At 34.5% G+C, this 25,135-nt stretch overlaps 1 protein-coding gene across 6 annotated transcripts in view; it reads left to right on the top strand.

The window, feature by feature from the left end:
- ZNF148 (zinc finger protein 148) overlaps positions 1–25,135 on the top strand; it is a 138,950-nt gene that overhangs the window by 76,197 nt on the left and 37,618 nt on the right. For all 6 annotated transcript variants that reach the window (XM_061166977.1, XM_061166974.1, XM_061166973.1 and 3 more), the window contains 3 exons: positions 5,575–5,700; positions 14,226–14,349; positions 15,596–15,679. In XM_061166977.1, coding sequence (XP_061022960.1) covers positions 5,623–5,700; positions 14,226–14,349; positions 15,596–15,679 — 286 coding nt within the window. In that variant the 5' untranslated portion in view covers positions 5,575–5,622. The remainder of the gene's footprint in view (positions 1–5,574; positions 5,701–14,225; positions 14,350–15,595; positions 15,680–25,135) is intronic.

The raw sequence follows: 25,135 nt of genomic DNA on the forward strand, positions 1-25,135 counted from the left end.
GAATCAGCCATGGATTTACATGTGTTCCCCATTCTGATCCCCCTTCCTGCCTCCCTCTCCATCCCATCCCTCTGGGTCTTCCCAGTGCACCAGCCCTGAGCACTTGTCTCCTGCATCCAACCTGGGCTGGTGATGTGTTTCACCCTTGATAGTATACTTGTTTCAATGCTGTTCTCTCTGAACATCCCACCCTCGCTTTCTCCCACAGAGTCTAAAAGTCTGTTCGGTACATCTGTGTCTCTTTTTCTGTTTTGCATATAGGGTTTACCATCTTTTTAAATTCCATATATATGCATTAGTATATTGTATTGGTCTTTATCTTTCTGGCTTGCTTCACTCTGTATAATGGGCTCCAGTTTCATCCATCTCATTAGAACTGATTCAAATGAATTCTTTTTAATGGCTGAGTAATATTCCATAGTGTGTATGTACCACAGCTTCCTTATCCATTCGCCTGCTGATGGGCATCTAGGTTACTTCCATGTCCTGGCTATTATAAACAGTGCTGCGATGAACATTGGGGTACACGTGTCTCTTTCAGATCTGGTTTCCTTGGTGTGTATGCCCAGGAGTGGGATTGCTGGGTCACATGATCTTGGTTTTCTGAATGTTGAGCTTTAAGCCAACTTTTTCACTCTCCTCTTTCACTTTCATCAAGAGGCTCTTTAGTTCTTCTTCACTTTCTGCCATAAGGGTAGTGGCATCTGCATATCTGAGGTTATTGATATTTCTCCCGGCAGTCTTGATTCCAGCTTGTGCTTCTTTCAGCCCAGCATTTCTCATGATGTACTCTGCATATAAGTTAAATAAGCAGGGTGACGGTATACAGCCTTGACGTACTCCTTTCCAGATTTGGAACCAGTCTGTTGTTCCATGTCCAGTTCTAACTGTTGCTTCCTGACCTGCATACAGGTTTCTCAAAAGGCAGGTCAGGTGGTCTGGTCCCATCTCTTTCGGAATTTTCCATAGTTTATTGTGATCCACACAGTCAAAGGCTTTGGCATAGTCAATAAAGCAGAAATAGATGTTTTTCTGGAACTCCTTTGCTTTTTCTGTATATTTACAATACAGTTAATGTTTTATATCTTTCTCTTTACATTTAAAGACTTTGTTGTACTTGTGGTCACTTTGATTCTATTTGTTTCCTAGGCAATATTTTGGAACAGTTTCTAGTGATAGTTAAACACATTCTTTTTATATGACTGTGTACTATTTTTACTCTCAGAATAACCATTTCTCTAAGTTTGGTGGCAATTATTTATATATTATATACTTACTTCAGATTGTTCTTTCAAAAAGTTGAGCCATAAGAGAATTGAAGTTGTTGGAGATATTTTGGTCCACAAGAAATTATTTTACAGGGTAAATTTAAATGTACTTTTAGGCAGAGAAGTAGTTGGTGAAGTAAGAGAGATTATTTTAGAGACAGTGAAGATGCAGAGCCTGAAAGATGGGTAGTAATGAATCAGCAGGACAGAGTATAGAGGAAAGCACAAAGACGCTTTCTTTTTTCTTAAACAGGGGTGGGAAGATGATTGAGAATACCTAAAAGTGAAGTTGAAAATTGAAGGGAACATATGACTTCAGAAATGGAGAGATGGTAAGGACAGATACTTCTGCCAAGTGACCTAGGTCTTTACTGTAAAGGAGATCATGCAGAATCTTGAAAGCTGAGCTGGGGAAGAGTATAATTGATAGCACGGGCAGTAAGGAGGAGCTCTTGTATATTCCTCACTGGGCAAATGGCAATAAAGCAGTCTTATGTTAATTTATTTGGGGAAGAATACATTGGTAGATTATAATGCTGTAAAGCTTGAAATGGATATGGATGTAGGTTATTAAGAATAAAGACTAAGAAGAGTCCAAATGATTGTAAGGGGTCAGTTTGTTTGGGAGTTAGGGGTAGACCAAAATTTGCAAACCACATCAAATGTTCATAACATACTATGTCTGGTAATGTTATTTTAGGTATGCCTACATTTGTTAAATTGCTTATTAACATTACTGAGTATGGAAGAAAGTTGTTGGGAAGAGTAGGAGGTTTATTGGAAGAAGAAAATAAAAAGGGGATAGTGTGAGAAACCTGCAGCTCTGATTAAGTCTTTTATTCAATCCAGACAGCTTTTTGCAGTTATTTAAAATCTCATGAGTTTCTCCATTTGGTTCCTGCCCTGTGTCATTCATTTAGGTTGAGCCAAATATGTACCATTTTATTAGTTTATTAGTGTTATTAGTTTTTTTTTTTCTTTCTTTTTTTCTTTTTAAGGCATGAAAACTTTGCCTTTTAAGATCTTTGGAAAAAAGATCTTAGAATGTGTTCTTTGTATCTAGTATTTTGCTCTGTACACTGTTAGAATCTCAGTAAATTTAAAGTTTTCATTGTATTACTTTAAACTGACTGAATTTAGCACTTAATAGCTATTGAATAAGTGAGTGAAAGCTGTTCTGAGAAATACCAAAGAAGAATATCTACCTTTCAGATACCAAGATAAGATACAGGCACATGAAACAGAAAAATATAAAAGTGAGATAGTTTATGTTTGAGCCAGACATGATACAAGTCTTGAAAAAGAATCATTCTGGATTCTGGGCATGAATTACTAGTGATTATAATCAAGAGAAAGATTTTTATTTTTTTCAATATAGAAGGGCCTCTTTATGTTTAAAGTTGGGAGAATAAAGAGAGAACAGTAAAAAATGAGGAATACTTCAGTATAATTAAGATATATATATATTAAAACTAGCAGGAATGAACCAGCTTGGAAAGTGGCAAGGGGTGAGGAAGCATGGGCTCTGCCTCTTGAAAAGGTGTTGGGGTAGAAGTTAGATGCATGTATAAAGTAAGTGTGACACAGGATGATCATGCCTGATTGTTCTCCTTTGTCTTAAAAGTGGGAGGCCCATATGGAGCTTTGATTAGTGGATGAGCAGGAGTTTGAGGTGGAGAAATGTCTGGGTTTAGTCAAATCTTAAGAAAAAAGTATGTGTAGGGTGATTAACAGTGTTGATGGCGTTTTCTGATTTGGTAGTGAGCAAAGCATTGAAATTCAGATTCTCAGATGTAGGCAGGAGGTTGCACATGGGGCTAGGTGAAATGGTAAAGATTAAGCCATGGGGGAGAAACAAGAGATTTATTTTGTAATCTGACATATTTCCTAGCCTGTTGATTTTCTTGATGTACTAATGAGTACGTTTTAAAAAATCCAGCAAATTAGTAAGTCTCTTCAAAAATCACACATATGCAGATACCTGCTTTGATTAATTATACTTTGGTTTATTTTAGGTGAAAAGTAACACTGAGAACTTGATTTTTGTTTAAAGATATTTCTCAAGGAGAAGTAGGAAACTTACAGATGAGTTTTGTCTCTTTTGCCATGCTTAAAAAGTTTTTGTGTCTTTATAGATTATTGTAGTCTTCCTTGGGCCGATGAAGATTTGTTTTCCCAGACTTTTTGCACCTCATTTTTGCTCGCTGCCTTATCATTTTCATACCTGTCTCTCTATGTTTGTGGATTTACCAATATATTTTCTAAGTACCCTAGGCTGGACCATATACTTTAGTATGTGGTTGTATTATATGTAGAGATTACCTTATTTCATTTATGAGTGATAAGCCTGTTGAAGTATTCTAAAGCTTTTGTGTGCTTATTAGCAGTCACAGTGCTTTGATTCATTGATACTTCTAAGTTTGGTTCTATACTTTGATTATGTTAGAAGTGTACCTTACATTTGTCAGTGCTAGTACCAATATGATCACTCTCCATATATGTAGAAATAGCTAAAAGGTTCAGATGTATATGTTAATCTTTTTCACTATTTGCACATAAAGGCTTTTGCTTGGTTTAAATAGCTGCTAGCGGCAGAACTTATTTGTGAATCTGTCTTACATTCTACCTGACACTTCTGCTAAAAAATGTTATTCTTTCTTATTGCTGCATTCTGTATTTTCGTGGGTTTTTTGTAATTTATCAGCCAACAGAAATGTTTGAAACTACTTTTTGGTGCCCTTGCAATATAAGAGAGAGCAGTTCAACAGCTGCTTAATCTGTTGTCACTTCTCCTTGTCTCATACCCAGCCTCAGTAGCTGTGTTTCAGTAAATATCACTTCAGAGATGGTAACGTGTGTATTCTGAAGCCTTGTTGGAGGTGACTTTATCATTCTATTTTGTATTTCAAATAATTACACTAAAAGAAGCCACAAGAGTGGTCACTAGTACTATTCTCTAAGCTGACAGAATTATTAGCTAAATAATCATTTACAGGCATGTTTTTATGCCTAAGGTCTCCTTGATTTACAGTTCTGTGCTGCCCACATTTCAGAAATTTATCAAAACTTCCAATTCTGTATTTTGTCAGTTTGAAATCCCTGACTTATGTTGCATTTCCTTCATGAACCCTTCTACGCAGCTATGTCTTCTGACTTTCTAAGTCTGTAAGATGTTTATAACCTTTAGCACCCCCTTTTTAAGTGTGTTTTTTTTAAAATATAGCCATTAGCAGATTGTACTTCCTGGAGTATTATCAAGATTTTTTTTTAAATCAAGATTATTTTTTAAAGGTTATAAACAACAGAAATTTATTTCTCACAGTTCTGAAGGCTGGAAGTTCATGATCAGAGTGCCAGCATGGTTGGGTGAGCGTCCCCTTCCAGGTTGCAGACTTCTCATTGTGTTCTTCTGGTTGAAGGGTCAAGGATTTTAAATGTATTTCAGAGCCTGTTGAGTTGAAAGTTTCTTAGTTTTAATATACTTGTGTTTTTGTTTCAAGGATAGTTTGAAAATGTAGTGGTGAGGAGTGGGGGACTGTGTACCATCAGTTCTGATGAGAATTGATGCTACCATCACTCCACATATTAGGACATATCGTCACATCTTTGAGAACTGAGATCTAAAGATGAGATGACGTTTTGACATCTTAATGCTTGTAGTATTTCTTTGCTTATTATGTAGTTAGAATTGTCTTGTACATAGCTGTGGCCTAAAACCATATATAATTCCAGAAACACACATTTGGTGATGGTTTTTTGTAGAGCCTGGGAAAATGCTGGTTAAGATATTGCCAGAAACATTGAACTTAAATATAATTAAATTTTATTGTTAGATTATCATTCCGTTTTTTGATGAAATTATCTCTTAGAATTTTTTGTTGTTTTTGTGATGTTTTGCCAATTGAGAAATTCAGACCCATCATGAAGTCTGGTCCCCTAGTATTTTACCACCTTTTTTTTTTATGCTTTTAACCTCAGTTTTCTTACATATGAGAGTGAAATTATTCCTCACTTCTACTTTATTCTCCTAGGTCTTATTATTTTTTCCCAGGACAGCTTTAATCTTTTTTTTCCAGATAAATTTTTATAAAATCCTAGTTTATGCCTTCAATTTATATACTGTTGATTCTTATATGTCAATTACCTATTGAATTCTTCAACACACTGTTTACTTGCACACACAAATAATCTTTTGGGGAACATCTGTATGTAGATTTAGCAAAGAATTAAGCATACAATGGCTCTTTGTCACAGTGGATTTTTTGTTTATTTCTAAAATTGGCTTTTTTTTTTTTTTTTTAAACAGATAAGTGTAAAGCAGGAAATTACTTTCACTGATGTATCTGAGCAACTGATGAGAGACAAAAAACAAATCAGAGAGCCAGTAGACTTACAGAAAAAGAAGAAACGGAAACAACGTTCTCCTGCAAAAGTAAGAGAATATTTTAAGGTGGTGGTCCCATACTGTTGCTTAATCTTATAGGCAGGAACTTGGCTGGTCCATAGGTCTCATGTGGCTTAGTGTAGTTGGACTGTTGCATCAGGAGTAAGGAAGAGATGCATGTCTGCATGGAGGTGGTGGGCCATTGCTTTAAAATTTTCTACTTCCCTTTCACATGTCTTTCTTTTTTTCTAAACAAACTTTTCTTACCCCATATCTCTCTTTTCTTTAAAAACTAACTGATAATATGCAGTGCCCTTGCTTCTCATTCATATTAGTCTTACTTATTTTAGTATTCCTATTTCAGGAAAATTCATTACCAATTGGTCATGAGGAAAAGGTTGTGCAATACCTGTGATAGACTAGAATGTAAGCTCCATGAGAGCAGGGACTTTGTTTTATTCACAGCTATGTCTCAAGAGCGTGGAATAGTAGGCCTAAGAGATTCTCAATAAATACTATGGTTAAATGAATGGCTTAGTAAATAAACAAGTGACCCATAAATACTATTAGGAATTGCCTGCCTTTTTTTCCTTTCAATACAGTAGTTGCTGACTGTATGTATCATTTTGATATTCCTAGGAAGTCTCAGTATAATTTATATCTTTTTACAGTTATTTTTCATCTTTTGTTTTTTTTTTAAAGATTTTATAACATGATCTTTTTTATATTGAGGGCTACTTGTTTTTGTATTTGTGGTTTAAATCATCATTATTATTTATGCATTTTGTACACTTTTGGATATGTGGTGTGCTGCGGTTTGTACTGGCTTGCCAGAGCTGATTAATAAGTTTTCAGGAATTTTGCAAACTAACTCCGAAACCATTGGTAATTTGAAATTAGCCATGGTGAGAATATTTATACCATGGAAATGAACATCCCTACTCTAACCCCTTAAAATGTTGAACATTTACCAATATGCTGTTTTTGGGATATATATAAATATGGTTACTGCATAAGATTTTGAAAAATATAGAGACAAAAATAACCCATTTATTCTTAGAGATAAATATTTCAGTTTTCTGCCATATTCCTTTTCTATTTTCAAATTTGTTCATTGAATTTCCTGTTTGTAACTAGAGTATGTAAGTTATTTTTAAAGTTATTAAAGATTTTTACAAATATTAGCTGCATATGTATTATTATTTTGATGTGTCACATTATATTCAATATTGCTATGTTGTTGGAAAGTTGTTTTCTCTTTGTCATCATTTTAAATCATGTTGCACTTGAAATATTTGTGTATACATTTCATGTACTGCTAAATCAAAGGGTGTGAACTTTTTAAAAGGTTTCTTTAAAAATTAAATAAGTAAGATAAGCAAATAAACAAGCAAGCAAAATAAGTGAAGTTTTCTAATAACGTTACTCCTTCCAGAAATGTCCTATTAGTTACATTGCTACCTGAAGTAGACCTAAGGTGTGTCTGTCCATGCTCTCTCATAACCTTGAGTATGAAACTTTGCTTCTTTTGTATTTAAGAGGAATGTCTCACTATAGTTTAAATTTTAATTTCTTTGGTTATTGACCATACTAAAACTTGTGTGTTTTTCATAATTATTGACATTTTATGTTTCATGTTTTGTGCAATCCCTTTATCTCCCTCCTCCCTGCTTCGTTCTTCCTTTTCTTTTCTTGGGGTTAATGTTTTTCTCAGTGATGTATGATGCTTTTAAAAATTTACATTAATGAATAAATCAAGTTGTTTAAGAAAACTATTAATTTCTGAAATTGTGATAGTGGTTATGTTTGTGTTCATTGCAAAATCTGTTTCAAATCTTTAAAAAAATTTTTTTATTTTTAGTATCTCATTGGTTTATTTTTTATTTATCTTATTGGAGTATAATTGGTTTACAGTGTTGTGTTAGTTTCTGCTATGGAACAAAGTGAATCAGCTATTTCAAGTTTTAAAAAAACAACATATGTAAGTTGAAAATTTTCCTTGATACTTTATAGCCATGTTTTTCTGATACTATTTTTTATTGTAATTCTGAAATTCTGACTAAAACTTAGGTTATTATCTTCTTCAGGGGTGTTTGGAATTATGTCCTAAGTAATACAGATCATATTTTTACAGAGTTTAAGTTTAGTTTTTGCTTGTCTGATTTGAGATACACTCATTTATAATATATTATCAAAATACTCCTAAAGACATTTATTTAATTTTATATATATATATATATATATGTATGTGTATGTATGTATGTATATATTTATGTTGTTGCTGGATGAAAGAGGTTTTGCCTATTCTGAGTATATTGCATGTAAGAAGATCTTTTGGCAGTCTTTTTAGAGCATTCTTAGGACAGTGGAATTACTGGAAATAATACATGGCAGACAGGGCTGTGAGAATAACGAAAACAAGGATTTTTACATTTTCCTGACCTATTACATGTGACAGGAGAGAGAATGGTTGTTGTCTGTTTTTAACCTTGGCCTTGCAGTGTCCAGATGAGTGGTTTGTGTCTGGATTCTCAGAACTTTGAACTTGTGTTTAAAAATTCACACTTCAAAAAAAAAAAAAAAATTCACACTTTAGATTTTTCATTAAAGTAACTCTCCACTTTTTGTATTAAGAGAAGGAAAAGCTTATCTCTTGCTTAGAAATCGGTGTTACTTGTTCTAAATTCCTTAAAAGCAACTATAAGTTTCTCAAATAATTGTAGTGTATTATGCTTAGAGGCTTCCCCAGTGGCTTGGCAGTCAAGAATCTGCTGCACCGCAGGAACCACTGCAGGAGATGCAAGTTTGATCCCTGGGCCAGGAAGATCCCCTGGGGAAGGAAATGGCAATCCACGCCAGTATTCTTCCCTGGATAATCCCATGGACAAAGGAGCCTGGTGGGCTATAGTCCATGGGGTTGCAAGAGTTGGACATGACTTAGCGACCACAACAACAGTGCTTAGAGGACTCTACTCTCCACCAACACTTTTCACAAATCTTGAATTTTTGCCATTATGAATATTTTGAGTATGTGTCCCCTTTATATCATGTTAGATTGGGGATATGCACAGGAAATATAGATGAAGTTATCTTGCAGACTTTCAGTAAAAATATTAGAGTTTATATATCCATATAGACTGGCTCCCTTCCAGGTAAGCTTTGTGGTGAGAAATACTGCAATATTATGTCATCTTTAGCTGCCATGAATTTTAAGCAATAATTGCTTTCTGATCCTTTATCATATGGCAAAGCTTAGTCATCTTAAGGTAGATTTGCTACTTGAAAATTGACAGAATATATTTGGCAGCATGTCTAAAGAAGAGGGTTATCTTGGTCAAGTAATTTAATACTGTCATGGAATAAGTTTTATGAAAGTGAATTTTCTACATAATAAAAACTTGTCCCCTTTAAATGTTTAAATTTAGTTTTATTTCAACCACTTTGTTAGAAATGTTTAATATATTGTTTTCTTTTAAAACATAGTACATTTGAACATAATTCAGCTTTTAATGGTTTGGGGTTCATGTTGTAAACATTTAAAAAAAATCATATGTATCATAGTGAAACCCTCTGGGAGGACTGAGATGTTAGGTCACCCCCACCCCCACTCAAACACACATTCTAAGAAATCCTAACTGCTAGATTTTAAGGTTTTTTTTTTTTTTTTTGACTGCTTATAAGTGCTTCATCCTCTCATGCCTTAATGACATACTGTTCATTTTTACATTACTAGATCTGTGTGGCCACTTAACATCACCTTCCATCGACACTTTGACTGTCTTTTTTTCCCCTTGTGGATTAGGACTATAGAGAACTACAGTTATGAGAAATGTATGAAAAGCCTTAGTGTACTTCATTCAGTCTCAGTGCATTCGTGGCAGTGGTCTTGTGGCTCTGCGTTAGTTAGATCACCCATAGGGCTTTTCCAGTTATAAATAGTCAGGCCCCATCACCAGAGATTCTTATCCAGGGGGTTTCCATTCGTACTAAAAAGAGTCCAAGATAATTGTAATTTACATTTAAGTTTGAGAATCTCAAATCTTGATTTTGAAAGTTTCTGGATAAATGAGGTATTGCCACCTGACTTTGCTATTGACTTGTTTTGTGAATTAAGTGAGAATGTTTTCCACCACAGAAGGGTTTTTATGAGGATTGTTGAGTTAACATCGATAAACTCTAAGAATCCTTTCAGTAAAGATGTAACCACACTATCTTAACCCAGTGTTATGTAGATCTTTTAGGTCTTTTCAAACTCCTTAATAGTGCTAGAGCGGAGTGCTTTTTGGTTACCTACTTCTTATTCTGAAATATATATCCTTTTCATTCTCTAAGCAGTTAATTTGAGTGCCTGTTAATGTGCCAGGATCTCTTACAGCATACTGAAGAAAGGAACAGGGTTCAATTCTTTAAAAAAAAAAAAAAAAAAAAGAAAAGAAAAATTCTAAAGTGAGGAAAATTTAATTGAAAGGCGAGAAATAGAAATACTAGCTATTTGTCAGACTCTCTTCTTCATGCTGACTTGATTGTCGAAGGAGTAGCTTTAAGGTAAATAACTGATTGTAAGACTAGGGATGGAAGTGTGAAATAGTACTTAAGAGAAAAACTGGAAAAGTATAAGTATTTTATTTATTTATCTAATTTCCCTAGGGAATTTTGAATTCTGGGTATATAATTTTTCCACAGAGCCAAACCATAAATTTTAAAAATATTTGGATGTAAATCTTTCTTTTTTAAAAAACCGTATACATCTTTGCCTGATATTTAGGAAATACGAGAGAAAAAAACCTTTTCTAAAGCTCTCGGTCATTCTCCTGAACATGCTTATGATATAGTGAATTTCATGTTTTTGCACTGGCAAAAACTTGCCATTTAGAAATTAAATTTGGTAATAAGTAAAACCAAGTACTGAGCGACAGTAAAAATCAGGGAGAATGAAAGAAAGTAATGATGTGAAGATGGAATGTTAGTGATAACTAGGATGGTCAGAGATGTTGAGGGTAGGTATTGCTGTGGGCTACTTTGCTGTTTTGTTGCATGTCTTTGGGGTTGCACTGTTCTTCCGTTTCTAGTTGGGTTTGGAGAGTAAAGGGAATTATAGAAGATCTCATTTTCCAGTTGCAATAAAATGTGATGGGTGAGAAATTTATTCCTCCAAATTGTTGTTTTGCATTTTGGTGATTTAGAAATCAGTTGTTTAAGAATGTATGGTAAAACCTATAATTATTAGTTTAAAATATATATACTTTAATATTTCCAGTATAGAATGAGGGGGAAATCATGTCTGCCTTTTAAGAGAACAAAACTTTCTCACTGAGGGGTGTCAGGTTTTGGCTAATTGGTGGCAGTGACCCTTGAAGAGTCAAAAATCTCTGAATTGAATAGGCAGAGCTTAGTGCTTTGTTAGTTAAAAATTGGTATATTATTTAACATAGCCATTGCTATGTATATTGATAGCTGGCAGGGAACATATTTATCTCAAAACAAAAAATGTATTTGCTAATGGACTGTGAGATTAAGAAAGCAGATTGAGGAATTCATTTGGTATTGAAATATTTTACTGAAAAATTCTGTTTTAAACTTGTGAAACAGTTAAGAAAACAGTCACTATTTAGAGTCTTGTTTAGACTATTACCAATTTCTTTACTCTTGATAAAGCCCAATTGCTTGATCTTTACAATTACCATATTTCTCCAAAAGTCGCAGTGACAGGAGTCAAGACAAACTATGTCTTGTCTTGCAGACCCTTTAGGGTTTAAACTTGGAGATTTCAAATGCTTCAGTTGTAATAGTGTTCATATGCTGAAGGAAAAAGAAAAGCAAAAATATTTTATGGTACTGTTAGCAAGTAAGACAGCTAATCTCTAAGGCAAATACACTTAACTGGTCGATCAATTTTACTAAAAGATCTGGAAAGGGTGTGGACAGGAAAAGAAACCAAGTCTATACCAAGGAAGATAATTTTACCTGCGTTAATGAGCCATTTCTCTTCCATCAAGAAACTATGTTCTTTACATACCCATTCTTTACACACCTTTTTCTATGATGCTGCTTAGTGAATTTGCAGAAACTTACGAATAGAAGTGGTAAGCAGTGAGGATGTTTGGTATGGGTAGTTGGTTGCCATTATCAATAGGCACTGACTCTCACTATGTACAATTTGGGTATTGGGGTTATAGTGATGAATAAAACAGGCAAAATCTGTCAGTTATACGTAAAAACAGATTACAAGTTGGAAGAGCCAGTGGTGCTCTTCTATGGCAAGATAATTTTCTTCTGTGTCTTTTATACAAAGATATGTGTTCCCCTGGCCTAAGAAAAGCAGAAAATAATATAAAATTCAATGTAAAATGTTCACCAATTTGATTATTTTTTGTCATCGAACTTATAAATATGCTAGATTGTTTTCAGTCTCCTTATTCACAAGTAAGTGTTCGCTCTTTCATCCATAAAATCCACCTTGAATTAAGGCTTGGAGTCCACAGTGAAAGGCTGTATTACCTCCAGTGAGTAAACAATGACCTAGAACTCCTTAACTTCATAAAAAGGCTTTGTACAGTCAAGGATTATATCCGTTTCACATTAAGTAATTTGGGCCAGATTTTTTCCTTACAGAGCCTTTCTGTGTAGTTGCTATGCCACAGAAAGCTATTGAGCTGCCATTTTTTTTTTGGCACTTGAATCTTACTTGTTATCAACATATGAGAAAAAAATACCTGGTGCTATCCTGTTTTTATTCTGTTTTGTATAAAATGTTTAACATCTTTTTGTTACTGGTTTTATGTTAGAAATATTTTAAGTCATGTTTTAAAAGATTTTGTGTTTTTTTGTTAGTTTGTTTTACACAGTGTTAATTTGAATATTATTTTGTGACTTTGAGGGGTTGAAAAAATTTTAGACTGACCAGAGATGAAACTTTCCGTTCTCACTGACTCTTCAGGAAGCTGTGACACCCACTTGCATTCTCCTGCCAAATGTTTCCCTCTGTGACTTTGGTTCATAGACTTTGAAGCATTGTTGACCACATTGGCAGTTTGCCTAGAATCCACATGCCCTGTGTAATTAGCATAATAATTACCATTGATTTACATACAGTGTAGTCTGAAATGTGTTCCTGCATTTAAACTGAAAAAAAATTTTTTTTAAAAACTAAAGCCCTTTTTCCTTACCTAGCCCTCTAAGTTTTGGGACAGGGGTCATAGCTGTGTATTTACAGGCCCTAATCAGTTTCCACAGGCCTTTGTATTTCTTAAGATATCTGTTAGATTTCTGTATCCTGTGTGTGACACAGTGTCTTGGCTTCTACTCTCTACGTTTCCACCTCCACTGCTGTTTCCTTCTTACTTGCCATATTCCTCCTGATCTTACCTCCTAGTTTTCTTTGCTTCTTATGTTCACATCATGTTTTGTCATCTTTCTTCTCTCCTCAATAATTAAAAAAGGGATTATTTGTTATTTTTACTCTGCCACGTGGCTGGTGAGAGAGGCAGTTTAAATGTTGTATGTTGAACAAATGGTGGTTAAACTGGAAGACATGAACCCCAAAAGTGAACTTCTCTCTGGCACTGTTTAGACCTTGCCCAAGATACTGTCAACCTCAGAAAGCACAGGCATTTAAGGTTGATGTGTTTGTCACCTGCCTTCCTTCCCCCATACCCTTCTAATTTATTAAGGAATATGCTTAACAATAGTTTGGTAGTCCTAGAATAACCTTAGAGGTCCTTAACAGAACCGTTTTGACTCCAAATCATATTCTAGGTTGACTTAAAAACAGTTTTCCTTTTTACTTCTCTAAGAAAAAAGAAAAAGGAAAATGTAATAGGTAAGCATTTGTATGATTCAGAAAAATACTTTAAAGTATGTTTAGTGTAAAGTCTCTCTCCTACCATATCTTCTGCCAAGTTTCTCAGCCATGACGACCAAATTTATATACATTTATGTACATCCTTCTCAAATAGCTTTTATGCATTTGCAAACAAATATATATTGCTGTATGTATTATCTTATATTCAAACTTAACAAAATTATATACTAGATTCTAAACCCTGTTTTTTTTTTTTTTTACTTAAGAGTAAATCCTGGAGCTCTTTCTATATAAGAATATAAAGAGCTTTCTCTTTTTATTTCACAACCACGTAATATTAAGTTGTATTCATTTTTCATGATTTATTTAACCATTCCTATCTGCTTAATATTTATACCATGTCTAGAACATAAGACTTGTACTGCATATGTGATATTTTAAAGTTGAAAATAAAACTATACTCATCCTAACAGAGAACACTTGGGGACTCTATTAGACATCAGCTTTGGAGAGGAGAAGATACAATGTTGAAATTTTACTTAACCAGCTTCCAAGGTTTTATTAGTAATTTTTACCCACTCTGAGTCACATTGTACCTTCTTCAAATAATGATAAAATTATTCCAGTAGCCCTCTCAAGATTATCTAGGGAAAAAATATTTCATAATCTCTGGTGACCACTGTTTGCATTAAAAGGCATTATCTTTTTTATAATTAGTATTACATTTTAAAAGTTTCTTTTGTTTTGCCTTTTTTTTTTTTTTTTAAACCAGATCCTTACAATAAATGAGGATGGATCACTTGGTTTGAAAACCCCTAAATCTCACGTTTGTGAGCACTGCAATGCTGCCTTTAGAACGAACTATCACTTACAGAGACATGTCTTCATTCATACAGGTATTTCTTGAATTAAAGTGGGCTTATGGCCGTTAAAATTATTATCTTTGCTATTTTCATCTTCTTATAAATGTCATTCATTCCTAAGACTGTAGTTAACCTGGCATTGTAAATCATAGAGTTTTCATAGGCCATGATGTCACAAGGAAACCAAGAAAAACTTTAAATGAGGAAACAATTATTATGGATGTGCAAAATTAATTAGCTTAGTTGAACACTTTATTTGGCTTAATGTATTCTTTTTAACCAGAGAAACAGTTAAAGAATGAACTATTAAAAGCCTGTCAACATTTATTTTTCTGTATAAGATGTCCAGATGGAATTTGAAATATGAATTTGGAATCAAATATAAAAAGTTAGACCATAAAGTTGTGGAGATCAGAGCAAAAGACTGATCACAGATCTTTGGGGAAATATTACTAGACATATATGTTGAGTTAAAGGGTGGGGAAGGAGACAGAGTAATAAATAATAAGGTAGATTTGATGAACTGGTAAAATACACCCAGAAACCAAAAGAGGAGAGAATTCCAAGGAGGAATCAGTAACTGCACAACCTTCTGAGAGGAGAGAGAAAGAGCAAGAGCAAGAGAGAGAATTGAGAACAGATCATTAGAATAAATAGCAAGGAGATCACTAGTATTTTTTTTTACTAGTATCTTTTAAGAAAGCAGAGTATAAGGGTTAAAGGACAAATGGGTGGTGAAGAATTTGAGACATAGGTTGGACTATGAAAGGAAAGGCTCCAACAGAGAGGGAATGTTTGAAGAGAAAGGATTGTTTTTTTTTTAAGGGGATGTTTAGAAAGTTTTGAAGGTTCTAGAGAAAAAAGTGAAAAGGCATAAAGTGGTGGTTAGCAAGGGAGAACAAGGTAGGTGGATCTTCCTCCACAAAGAAAGCAAAGCTGTTTAAGACACTTGGTAACCTGTGGAGGCCTTTCAGCATCATGAGTTTTAAATTCTATTGTAAATTGTTTTATTTATTTACTTTTTTTTTTCCTTGAAGGATATAGATCATATTCAGTCTCATTTTTGTGTGGTTGTGAGAATGTGAATTTTTGAATCTTGGGGGGGGGGTGGGTGGAAATTGAGAGGAAATAAAATTCTGTTAATGAATAGTATAAAACCTTTGCATAGTTTGCAGTTTTTCACAATTTGGGCTTCTAAGAGTTCTCTTTCCTCAGAAATAGTTGACTCTAAACTGTGTTTTATTCAGTAACTAATTTGTGGATGTGAAATTATTTTAAGGTGAAAAACCATTTCAATGTAGTCAATGTGACATGCGTTTCATACAGAAGTACCTGCTACAGAGACATGAGAAGATTCATACTGGTGAGTGTTGCCACCCTTACTAGGGTCGTTAAAATTACCATTTCAAATATAGGGAAGAATTTTTAATAAGTAGCAACAACTTGTTGGCTCTTTGGTAATTTTGTTTAAGAGTATTTATTACAGCTCATCTTTTTTTCTTTCTTCAGTAAATCAGTGTTAACTGTTAAGACTTGACTTACTGTTGTAGCCTAACAAATTACTTTGAAGTAAAGTTTCATAACTTAAGATATGTTTAAAGTGACAAAGGGAAGGAAGGAAGGAAGTTTTTGTGAAGTAGTTATTTCCTTAGATGTTTAACAGGTTTAGAGTAGGTAAAATTATCATTTGCGATAGTTAGGGGGGAGGAAGCAAAATGCCTGATTCTTAAATAGCGATAACACTCCCCCCCACCCCTATTTCATGTATATAGCTTACTATATCAAGAGAGTTATAATCTTATAAATTGGAAACTTCCAATTTTTCATTCAAGTTGTTAAGGCTTTAGAAAAAAATATTTTGGAAGATTACTATAAAAGAACCCATACCTTTAAAAGTTGAGCCTCATTTTAGAGCAAATGTTTATTTGCATTTATTCTTTTTTTTTTTTAAGCAAATGTAAAGCCAAATTTTATATGTGACCTTAATTTAGTAAATTGTGAGCTTTTGACATCTGTAAGCACGATGAAAAGTGTTTCTTTATAATTTATTTCCAGCATCTTGCCTTTTTGTGATGGAGTGAAAGAGTTGGTAAATTTATATAACTTTGGTTCTTCGTTTAAGTAGAAATGAAAAATGATAGTGATAATATTTAAATGTTGAAAATACTAGTTCCTCATATACCTCTGTATGAAGTAATTAAGCAGCTACCCTCCCAGTGTTGTTATTTAGATGTGTTCTCGTGGTACCTGCAGTCTCTGTGAAAGAGGATCCTTGGACGGTTTATCATATAGAAGCAGCAGGCTTTTCTGCCTAGTAACTTTCCTTAACTTTATTTGCCCCTCACAAACATGAATGTGGCTGGTTCCCTGTGTAGCACATTTTTATGCTTTGATGTTCTACTTTTCAAAGATCATTGTGCACACCACTCATTTCAGTTTCTTAAGTAAACATTATTCACCATTTCCACTTGGAAGGAAGTATACAAGGCACTTGGGAGGAAGAACAGCTTTATTGATTGTGTGTGTGTGTGTGTGTGTGTGTGTGACTTATATGGCTAAATTAAAATTTTATACAATAATAAAACCCAATCAGATAGTGATAAATGAAAACAGTTAAATATTTTTATATGTTTTTAATGCCTGTTAGATTTTAATGATTTAATGGTTCATTCAACAGACATTTATTGAGCTGGCAGTGTTTTTCAGATACTAGAAATAGAGGATAATAAAAGGTAGCTTCTGTGGAGTTTGCATTCTTTTTTTAATTTTCAGTAGAGTATAGTTGATTTACCATTTTGTGTTAGTTTCAAAGTGTACAGCAAAGTGAATCAACTATGCATATACATACATCCACTGTTGTTTTAGATTCTTTTCCCATTATAGGTTATTACCAAGTATTGAGTAGAGTTCCCTGTGCTATACAGTAGATTGTCATTAGCTATGTATTTTATATATAGTAGTATGTTTATGTCATTACCAGTCTCCCAATTTATCCCTGCCCTCCCTTATCCCCTGTTAGCCATAAGACTGTTTTCTACATCTGTGATTCCTGTTTTGTAAATAAGTTCATTATGATAATTGTCTTTTTATCTGGCTTCACTCAATGTGATAATCTCTTGGTCTACTCATGTTGCTGCAAATGACATTATTTTGTTCTCTTTTTATGGCTGAGTAATATCCCATTGTCTATATGTGCCATCTTTATCCATTCTTCTGTTGGTGGACATTTAGTATTACTTCCATGTTCCGACTATTGTAAATAGTGCTGCAGTGAACATTGGCTTGCGTGTATATTTTCAAATTATGGCTTTTTTCTAGTTTTGGTTTATAAAAACTAAAATAAAATATTATGATTTTTCTCTAGGAGTGGGGTTGTTGGGTCATATGGTAGTTCTATCTTTAAAGGAATCTCCATACTGTTGTCCATAGTGGCTATACCCATTTACATTCCCACCAGCAGTGTAAGAGGGTTCTCTTTTCTCCATACCCTCTCCAGCATTTATTGTTTGTAAATTTTTTGATGGTGGCCATTTTGACGATGTGAGGCAATACCTCATTGTAATTTTGATTTGCGTTTCTCTGATAGCAATGTTGGAGTTTACAGTCTAATGTGAGAGACATATATGTAAAGCCCACTGTAGTAAGTGTTGTAGAATTTTGTACAAAATGCTGTTGTACCCTGAAGAGGAGCCAGATATGCTGCTTTTGAATACTACATAGTGAAGGCAATAAAGAAAAATTGGGAGGCTCAGTTGAGAGAATGTGTTTGAGTCTGAAAAAAAGATTTTCAAAACATTACTTGCCCTTATTGTACCCTATTATTTTCTATTCTGTTCTAGTAGCAAGTTCTTTTTTACAGTGCTGGTCACAATTTAGTGATACCAGTTTGGAAAAATAATGGTGCTGAGCCATGGGCTATCTTGAATTTCAACAGGTTATGTTGGTTAGTTCATGTTGAGAATTTACTAAGACTAGACGCTGGGCTAAATGTTTGTTAAATGTCTCACTTAGTCTTCATACTAATCTTGAAAGGGAGGCGCTATTATTACCATTCCCGTTTTTTCAGATGAAGAAGCAGTAGGATGCGCACAGAAGTTAAGAAGCTTTCCTAAATTTATATAGTCTAGTATGTATATGGTGGAGCCAAGATTCCAGCTCAGGTTTCTGCAACTCCAGAGCACACATGTGAAATCACTAACTGTGAAGAATGACCAGAAGCAGAATAATGTTGTTTGGCCTTTGGGAATTTTTCTTGCTTTACCACTAAGCCAGTTATGGCTTAGCCTTCCTGTGGGTTTAGTAACACCTAAAAGCGGTGGAAGCAAAGGCCGGAGTTCTCAAGGTACAAAAAAGGAGTGAAGTTGCTCAGTCATGTCCAACTCTTTGTGACCCCGTGGACTGTAGCCTACCAGGCTCCCTCCGTCCATGGAATTTTCTAGGCAAGAGTACTGGAGTGGGTTGCCATTTCCTTCTCCAGAGAATTTTCCCGACCCAGGGATCGAACCCTGGTCTCCCACATTGCAGGCAGACACTTTACCATCTGAGCCACCTGGGAAGCATTCCAAGGTACAGAGATGACAGGGAATAGAGTGGAACCAGTCAAACCAGTCACTATGATTCTTTAACAGAGAAGTTTCTTTTGAAGAGAAATGCAGTTTTGCTTCATTATCACCACCCCTAACCCCCCAAGTGGAACTGATGTAAAGGAAATAAATTTTCCTTTATTTCATTGTTCTTGATTCTTTTTGTATACACTGTTCCTGAAGATAGTAAGATATTTTTGTCCTGTTACCAGGTTACTTATAAGCTGTAGTGATCTGGAAATATATGTATAAAACAACATAGATATTCTCCATCATTTGTATTTTGTTCTTAGAGTTCTTATTTCATATTTTAAAGGACTTTTATTTTTGGAGGGGATTGTGCCTAAAGTTTGCCAATGTCAAGACTTTCTCTGTAGGTCTTTATGTAGAAGAATGCACTGAAATAGCAGTAAAAAAGCTTTTGCATATATTGTTTATCTATTTTTAAATTGTCAAGAAAGTAATGTCACCTATCTGCTGAACCTTAAACGTTGTGTGGTGAGAACTACCAGTTCTTACAGGCTTTGTTTTCCTTATAGCCTCCCTCATCCTTTTGGATCTCTTTATACTGTCACCTCCAGTCTCCCAGCCTCTGAGCCTATGTCTGTTCCATTTGCAAGATGGTTAAAAATCATTACCTGCTTGGCTGCTCTTGTTACCAATTAAGAAATCTTCTGTGGCTTTTAAAACCCAGAAACCTAGCTTGATTTGGTTTTCAAACTGAAAAAATTTAAACTCAGCCTGGACAGGTTATTATTACTTGACTGTTTGCTAATTCGAACTGGCCTATGAAATACCATTTTAGGGTAAATTACCAACGCTGGTCCCTGAACATTTGATTAAAGCTCTGTTCTTTTAGCCTAAGGCACTGAAACTGTCAAAAGTCAGATATCCTTGGGACTGCTAATTTTGGCAGTTATGGGAGATTTATATCTTTTGGAAGTGTATTACAGATTTTGTGGATATGGGAGATAAGGTGAGGATTTGAAGCCAAGGTTGAAGATAATAATCCTAATGATACTTTTGATTAGGGTCAGAATTACTGGTAAGGTATACACCAAAGGTAAACATTCATCACTGGGGGATTTACCTTGTGATCAGGTGCGTGTATCTAAGGTGCTTTTTCTTTTGCATTTTCTAATGCATGTGTTCTTTCTCTCATCAGTTTGTCACCATTTTAGTCTAAGGAAATTCCGTCTTATTGCCATGAGTAGGGTCTGGGGATTTGAAGAATAAACAGCTTTAATTTTATATTAATTTTCTGAATTCCTTCAAGTAGTAAGCCACAGAATACTTACTCTAATATTCTGACTATTATAGCAGATTATGGCTGTTTTCTATAGTTGTGGCAGTTTTCATAATGCTTTTTATTTTATTAGTAAAAATGTTATAATGTCTATGTTTGGGTAAGTTTTTATAAAGTGATTTTCTTCCCAAAATAAAAGGGATTTTGAAAATAAACCAAATCATTTAGAATTATGCATATTTATTAGGTTTCTTTTCTCACAAAATTCTTTTTTAAGGCTTAAGATCTTGAATGTATGCAGTTCTATAGATATGAATGCAGCAAGAAACACTGGAAAATCAGTCTTCTAAGTTGGCATTCTTAATATCTGAAAACATGCATTGATCTTCTTTTCTTCTCGACTATGACTTTTATTCACAACCATGTTAAATAGCTGAATGACAATATTATTATTATTACTATTTTTAAAACCAGTTGGGCTAGTGAGGTGGCGTCAGAGAGCATGTTGATTCACCCTTGACTAAGTTTGTTCAACACTTTGTATTTCCTTCAGTATGGTTCAACTGTTGACAAAAATTAATTTATCTCTCATTATTTTGAAGCCTTAACTTACTGTTTATTAGCATAATAGAGAAGTTTATGAAAAGAAAATGTTACAGACCTAGTTAAACTCGTTATTTGTGGCAATGAAGGAACTGAATACTGTTTGGGATACTGAAAAGGTTGCATACAGTATGAGCTCCTGGCATTGTGATTGCTGAAGCCAGACAGCACTGGTGCAAACATAGCTTGCCAAGAAAGATTAAGCAGGGAAGTGCAGATTGCTGTTACTGACATTCTCTGGTCTAACAAAGTTTTCAGAAGCCAGATTTTTTTTTCTTTGCAAAACTGTTAATAATTCATGCTAAATGATATGATAATATAAAAGTTTTAAGACTGTTTAACAAAATATCTCAGAATATGAAAAAAATCATACACACGCACATATGCATATATGTATAAAAACTATACCATAAGTTTTTAAAAGTATTTTGTTTGGGGGGATAGGAGAAGTTATCCAGAAAGTTAACTCCATTTAAAATACCTTAGAACTGAAATATAAAGAATCAGAGGATTTATAATGAAAGTTGTGTCGTTTTCAGTTAATTATATGCATTTTGTGTGTGTGAGTGTTCTTCCCCTCAAATCCATATAAAATGTTCTTTGTCAGTTTATAGTGTCTGTAGTTAAAAGAAAAATGTTTACCGTTTGTTTTGACAAGTTTCTAGTTTGACAAATTGGGAATCTCTTGAAGTAGTCTCATTCTTATTTATGTGTAATTATTGAATGGATAAACATGTGAATCACATGACTCACAATTTGACGTATGCTATGCAAATAGTACCCGCCTGCCAATGCAGGAGATGTAAGAGAGGCAGGTTTGATCCCAGGGTCAGGAAGATCCCCTGGAGGAGGGCATGGCAACCCATTCCAGTATTCTTGCCTGGAGAATCCCATGGACGTAGAAGCCTGGGGTCGCACAGAGTCAGACAGGACTGAAGCAACTTAGCACACATGCTTGCAAATAGTAGAGACAACGTGTCCTTTAGGAGTTCAGTTGAAATAGACCAATGAGGATTTAGATTGGTGGCCCTGTGAGTTGGATTTAGTTCATGTGTTATATGTGAGTCAAGTGTTAACACAGGAACTATGAGGCAGAGCATGATGGTAGCTAGGACTGAGGGAAATAAAATCTGGGATGTACTGAAGTTGGGAATCTTTGGGGAAGATACAGATACACAGATAATTTGGAAAGACAGAACAGCAAGTTAGAAATCACGCAGACAAGAAGCCACTAGGATCATTGCAGATGCTGGATAACAGGAGAAGCAGTGTGTCAGATTGACTAGTTTAAAAGAACCAGGAGAAGGAGGTACTTTAAGATAGTTAAAAAGCTAGAAATTCCTAGAAGTCACTATTATCATAAACCTAATAATACTGTCAGATTTATTGAGTACCTATTTTATGCCAAACACTGTATTAAACTGTACATAAATGATCTCACTTTATCATCAGAGCAGTTCTGTGAAGAGGGTACTATTCCTTTTTTTTTAAACAGGTAAGGAAATATAGGTTAAGATGATTAAGAAATCTGCCCCAGTGTATACATGGTTCAGTTAATGACATAGTTCAGTCTTCAGAGTTCTTATTCTTAACTGCTATGCTATTGAAAGAGTAAATCAAGCACCAAGAAGATTTTTAGTTCACAAAAACTTTGGTTTCAAACATGGAGGTTTTTATTGTTCAGGAAGGAGAAGAGCCATTCCTGGGCCTGGCCTTACAGCTTGCAGCAAGGCAGTTGGGTATATCTGAATGAGAAAGGTCTGTGGATGTAGGAGTAAGAACAAAGGCAAGATGAATAACATTTAAAGGGCCACTCTGAGTAGAGCAGAGAGGGTTAGACTAGAAAGCGTGATTTTAGAATTATGTTGTTAAGCCTGGATGCCAAGCAAAGGGGTGTCAAATTTATCCTGTAAGCTTTATAAAAAAGCAGTGCATTTAACTGCCATGTTGGAGGAACCGTTATTGTTTGATGAAGAAAACTAGAAATTTGACAAGTGTGTTACTTTTTTGTTAATTATGTATAACTAATATGAGAAATTATAGCTTAGATAATTGCACATTTATTAATCAGGTTTACTTTTAGTATTAAAAATTCAATTTAAACAAAGAAGAACATTGTTAAACTTCATGAAATATAATATTACTTCAATTTTCACCAAGTTTATGAGAAGTAGGCAAAATTTGGAGACCACTGACTGAGTATTACTGCAAAACAAAGAAAATTAATTTTGCTGGGCTTTAGAGCCTCTTTTTCTTTGAGCAGTTTAGGATGAGCTAATTTTTAGAAAAAGGGCTGAGAAAGGACTCCCAGAATTTAACTTCACACCTAGAACTTTTTAATTACCCCCCCCCCCCATTTATTTTTATTAGTTGGAGGCTAATTACTTTACAATATTGTAGTGGTTTTTGTCATACATTGACATGAATCAGCCATGGATTTACATGTATTCCCCATCCCGATCCCCCCTCCCACCTCCCTCTCTACCCAATCCCTCTGGGTCTTCCCAGTGCACCAGGCCCGAGCACTTGTCTCATGCATCCAACCTGGGCTGGTGATCTGTTTCACCCTAGATAATAATTTTTTAAATGTTACTTCTGACAGCAGTTTCTCATTTCTGATGTTTTGCTTTTTGTTTTTTAACCATTTTCAATATGGTTAGTCTAGAACAAGATAAGTCTCTCTACTCTTTCTCTTGTTGATTTGCCTTTACTTAATATGACTTTTTCTCTGCCTCCTCCCTGTTCTTCAAATTATTTTGCATTCTGCAGAAGATGAAGCTTTAAGACAGTTGAGTCTGGATCTGATGTTTTACAAATACTTTGACATCGTATTCTTTTGGAAGAATACTTAATTACTTCCTTTAAGTCAAACACCTGAAGACCTTCAGGATTCTCCAGTTTTGAAGCTGCCTTTTGGACAACTGCTTACTGTTCCAGAACCCGGTTGGGTAGATGTTAGATGACTACATTCATGACTTTCAAACCTTGAATTTATTAAGTTTCAGATGTCTGGATAGGCTGACAACACATTAAAAAAATTTGTTGATAAAGTTTTTTGTTTCACTGACTGACTTTGAATGACACTTAGGCTTAGAATTCATATATTTTAGTATTATATTTTTTATTTGGGTCTTTTGGTGAGAGTGACTGACAAAATGTAATATTTGATATGGACTCAGTCATGGCAAAGAAATTGGGCTTAAAATATTTAGGGCAATCTAAATTTGCTTATCAAGGTCATTCATTTTTAATTTTTCTGGATACTTTTAAGATCTTCAGTTGTTGATCCGAAGAGTCTCTATTTTTTTAAAAAATGCCTGAAGTGTCATCATTTTCAGCCCCCATCTGGACTTTATGAAAGTGTCTTGGTAGTTTTTGAAAGCAGCTACAATAATAATAATAGCTTCTGCATGTTTTGTAATTTGTTTTGCTCTTCTATAGATCTTTTAGGGAGATGATGCTGTTACGAAAAATGGAGTCATAGGACTGACATACTAATGTAGTACTAGATAGTTACTTACTGATATATCCAGCTCCTCCCAGGGCTGCCTTTATGCTGTTTGCTTTATTAGTTGTTGACAGAAGTACTTCTTTCTCTTTGTTTCCTGCTTGGCTACATTAAGAGGCTGATAGACAAATTAAGCTTATTGACGCGCCCCCCCCCCCCCCCCACCTGTCCTGGTATATTTTCATCCGTCTGTAAATTCTTTTACAAGGCCTAATTGATTCTTCTTTACCTTCATTTCATTAACTATTTTGACTTTTACTTTCTAAATATATTTAAAGAATTAATGCTTTCAGTGTGCTTTTTTAATTATTCTAGAAAATGTATTCAGTCAGCTCTTAATTACCTTAGGGAATTGATCAGATTGTACATTATTTACTTAAAAATTAAAAAGAGAAATGCAGCTGTGAAAAAATTATTATCAGCACAAAAAGAGCGACATATTTATTGCTCTTGTTTGAATGACAGGTGTTCTATATAGGCTTGTTGTGCTTATATAATTGAGATACTCTATTCATCCTCAAAAATCAGTTGGATATATTCTTGCCTACTTCATCTAGCTTTTAGTTCTTTATCGTTGGATAGAGGAGAGGGACATGGAGTCTGATCAGCTGAAACTCGAGGGTCTTAAGGTCTAACTTTATTCCTATAGAAAATATCCCTGTTCTTAAGGTGCTTTATTTTTTATATGAGAATTAGGGAGAAAGGACAATGGACTCATGGAACCTGGAACTGAAAGGTACTTTAAAATGTTAGGGTTCAGTGACAAATGCAAGAGTTTTCCTTATGTCAAAGCCATGGACATAAATATTAGGGACTGGCCAGGAGACACTTGAGGGGCTGCTGTTAATGGGATGAGAAGCTAAGAAAGGGTGGAGAAGA

The sequence above is a fragment of the Dama dama genome, chromosome 19 (assembly GCF_033118175.1).
Source record: "Dama dama isolate Ldn47 chromosome 19, ASM3311817v1, whole genome shotgun sequence".
In the NCBI taxonomy this organism is placed as follows: domain Eukaryota; kingdom Metazoa; phylum Chordata; class Mammalia; order Artiodactyla; family Cervidae; genus Dama; species Dama dama.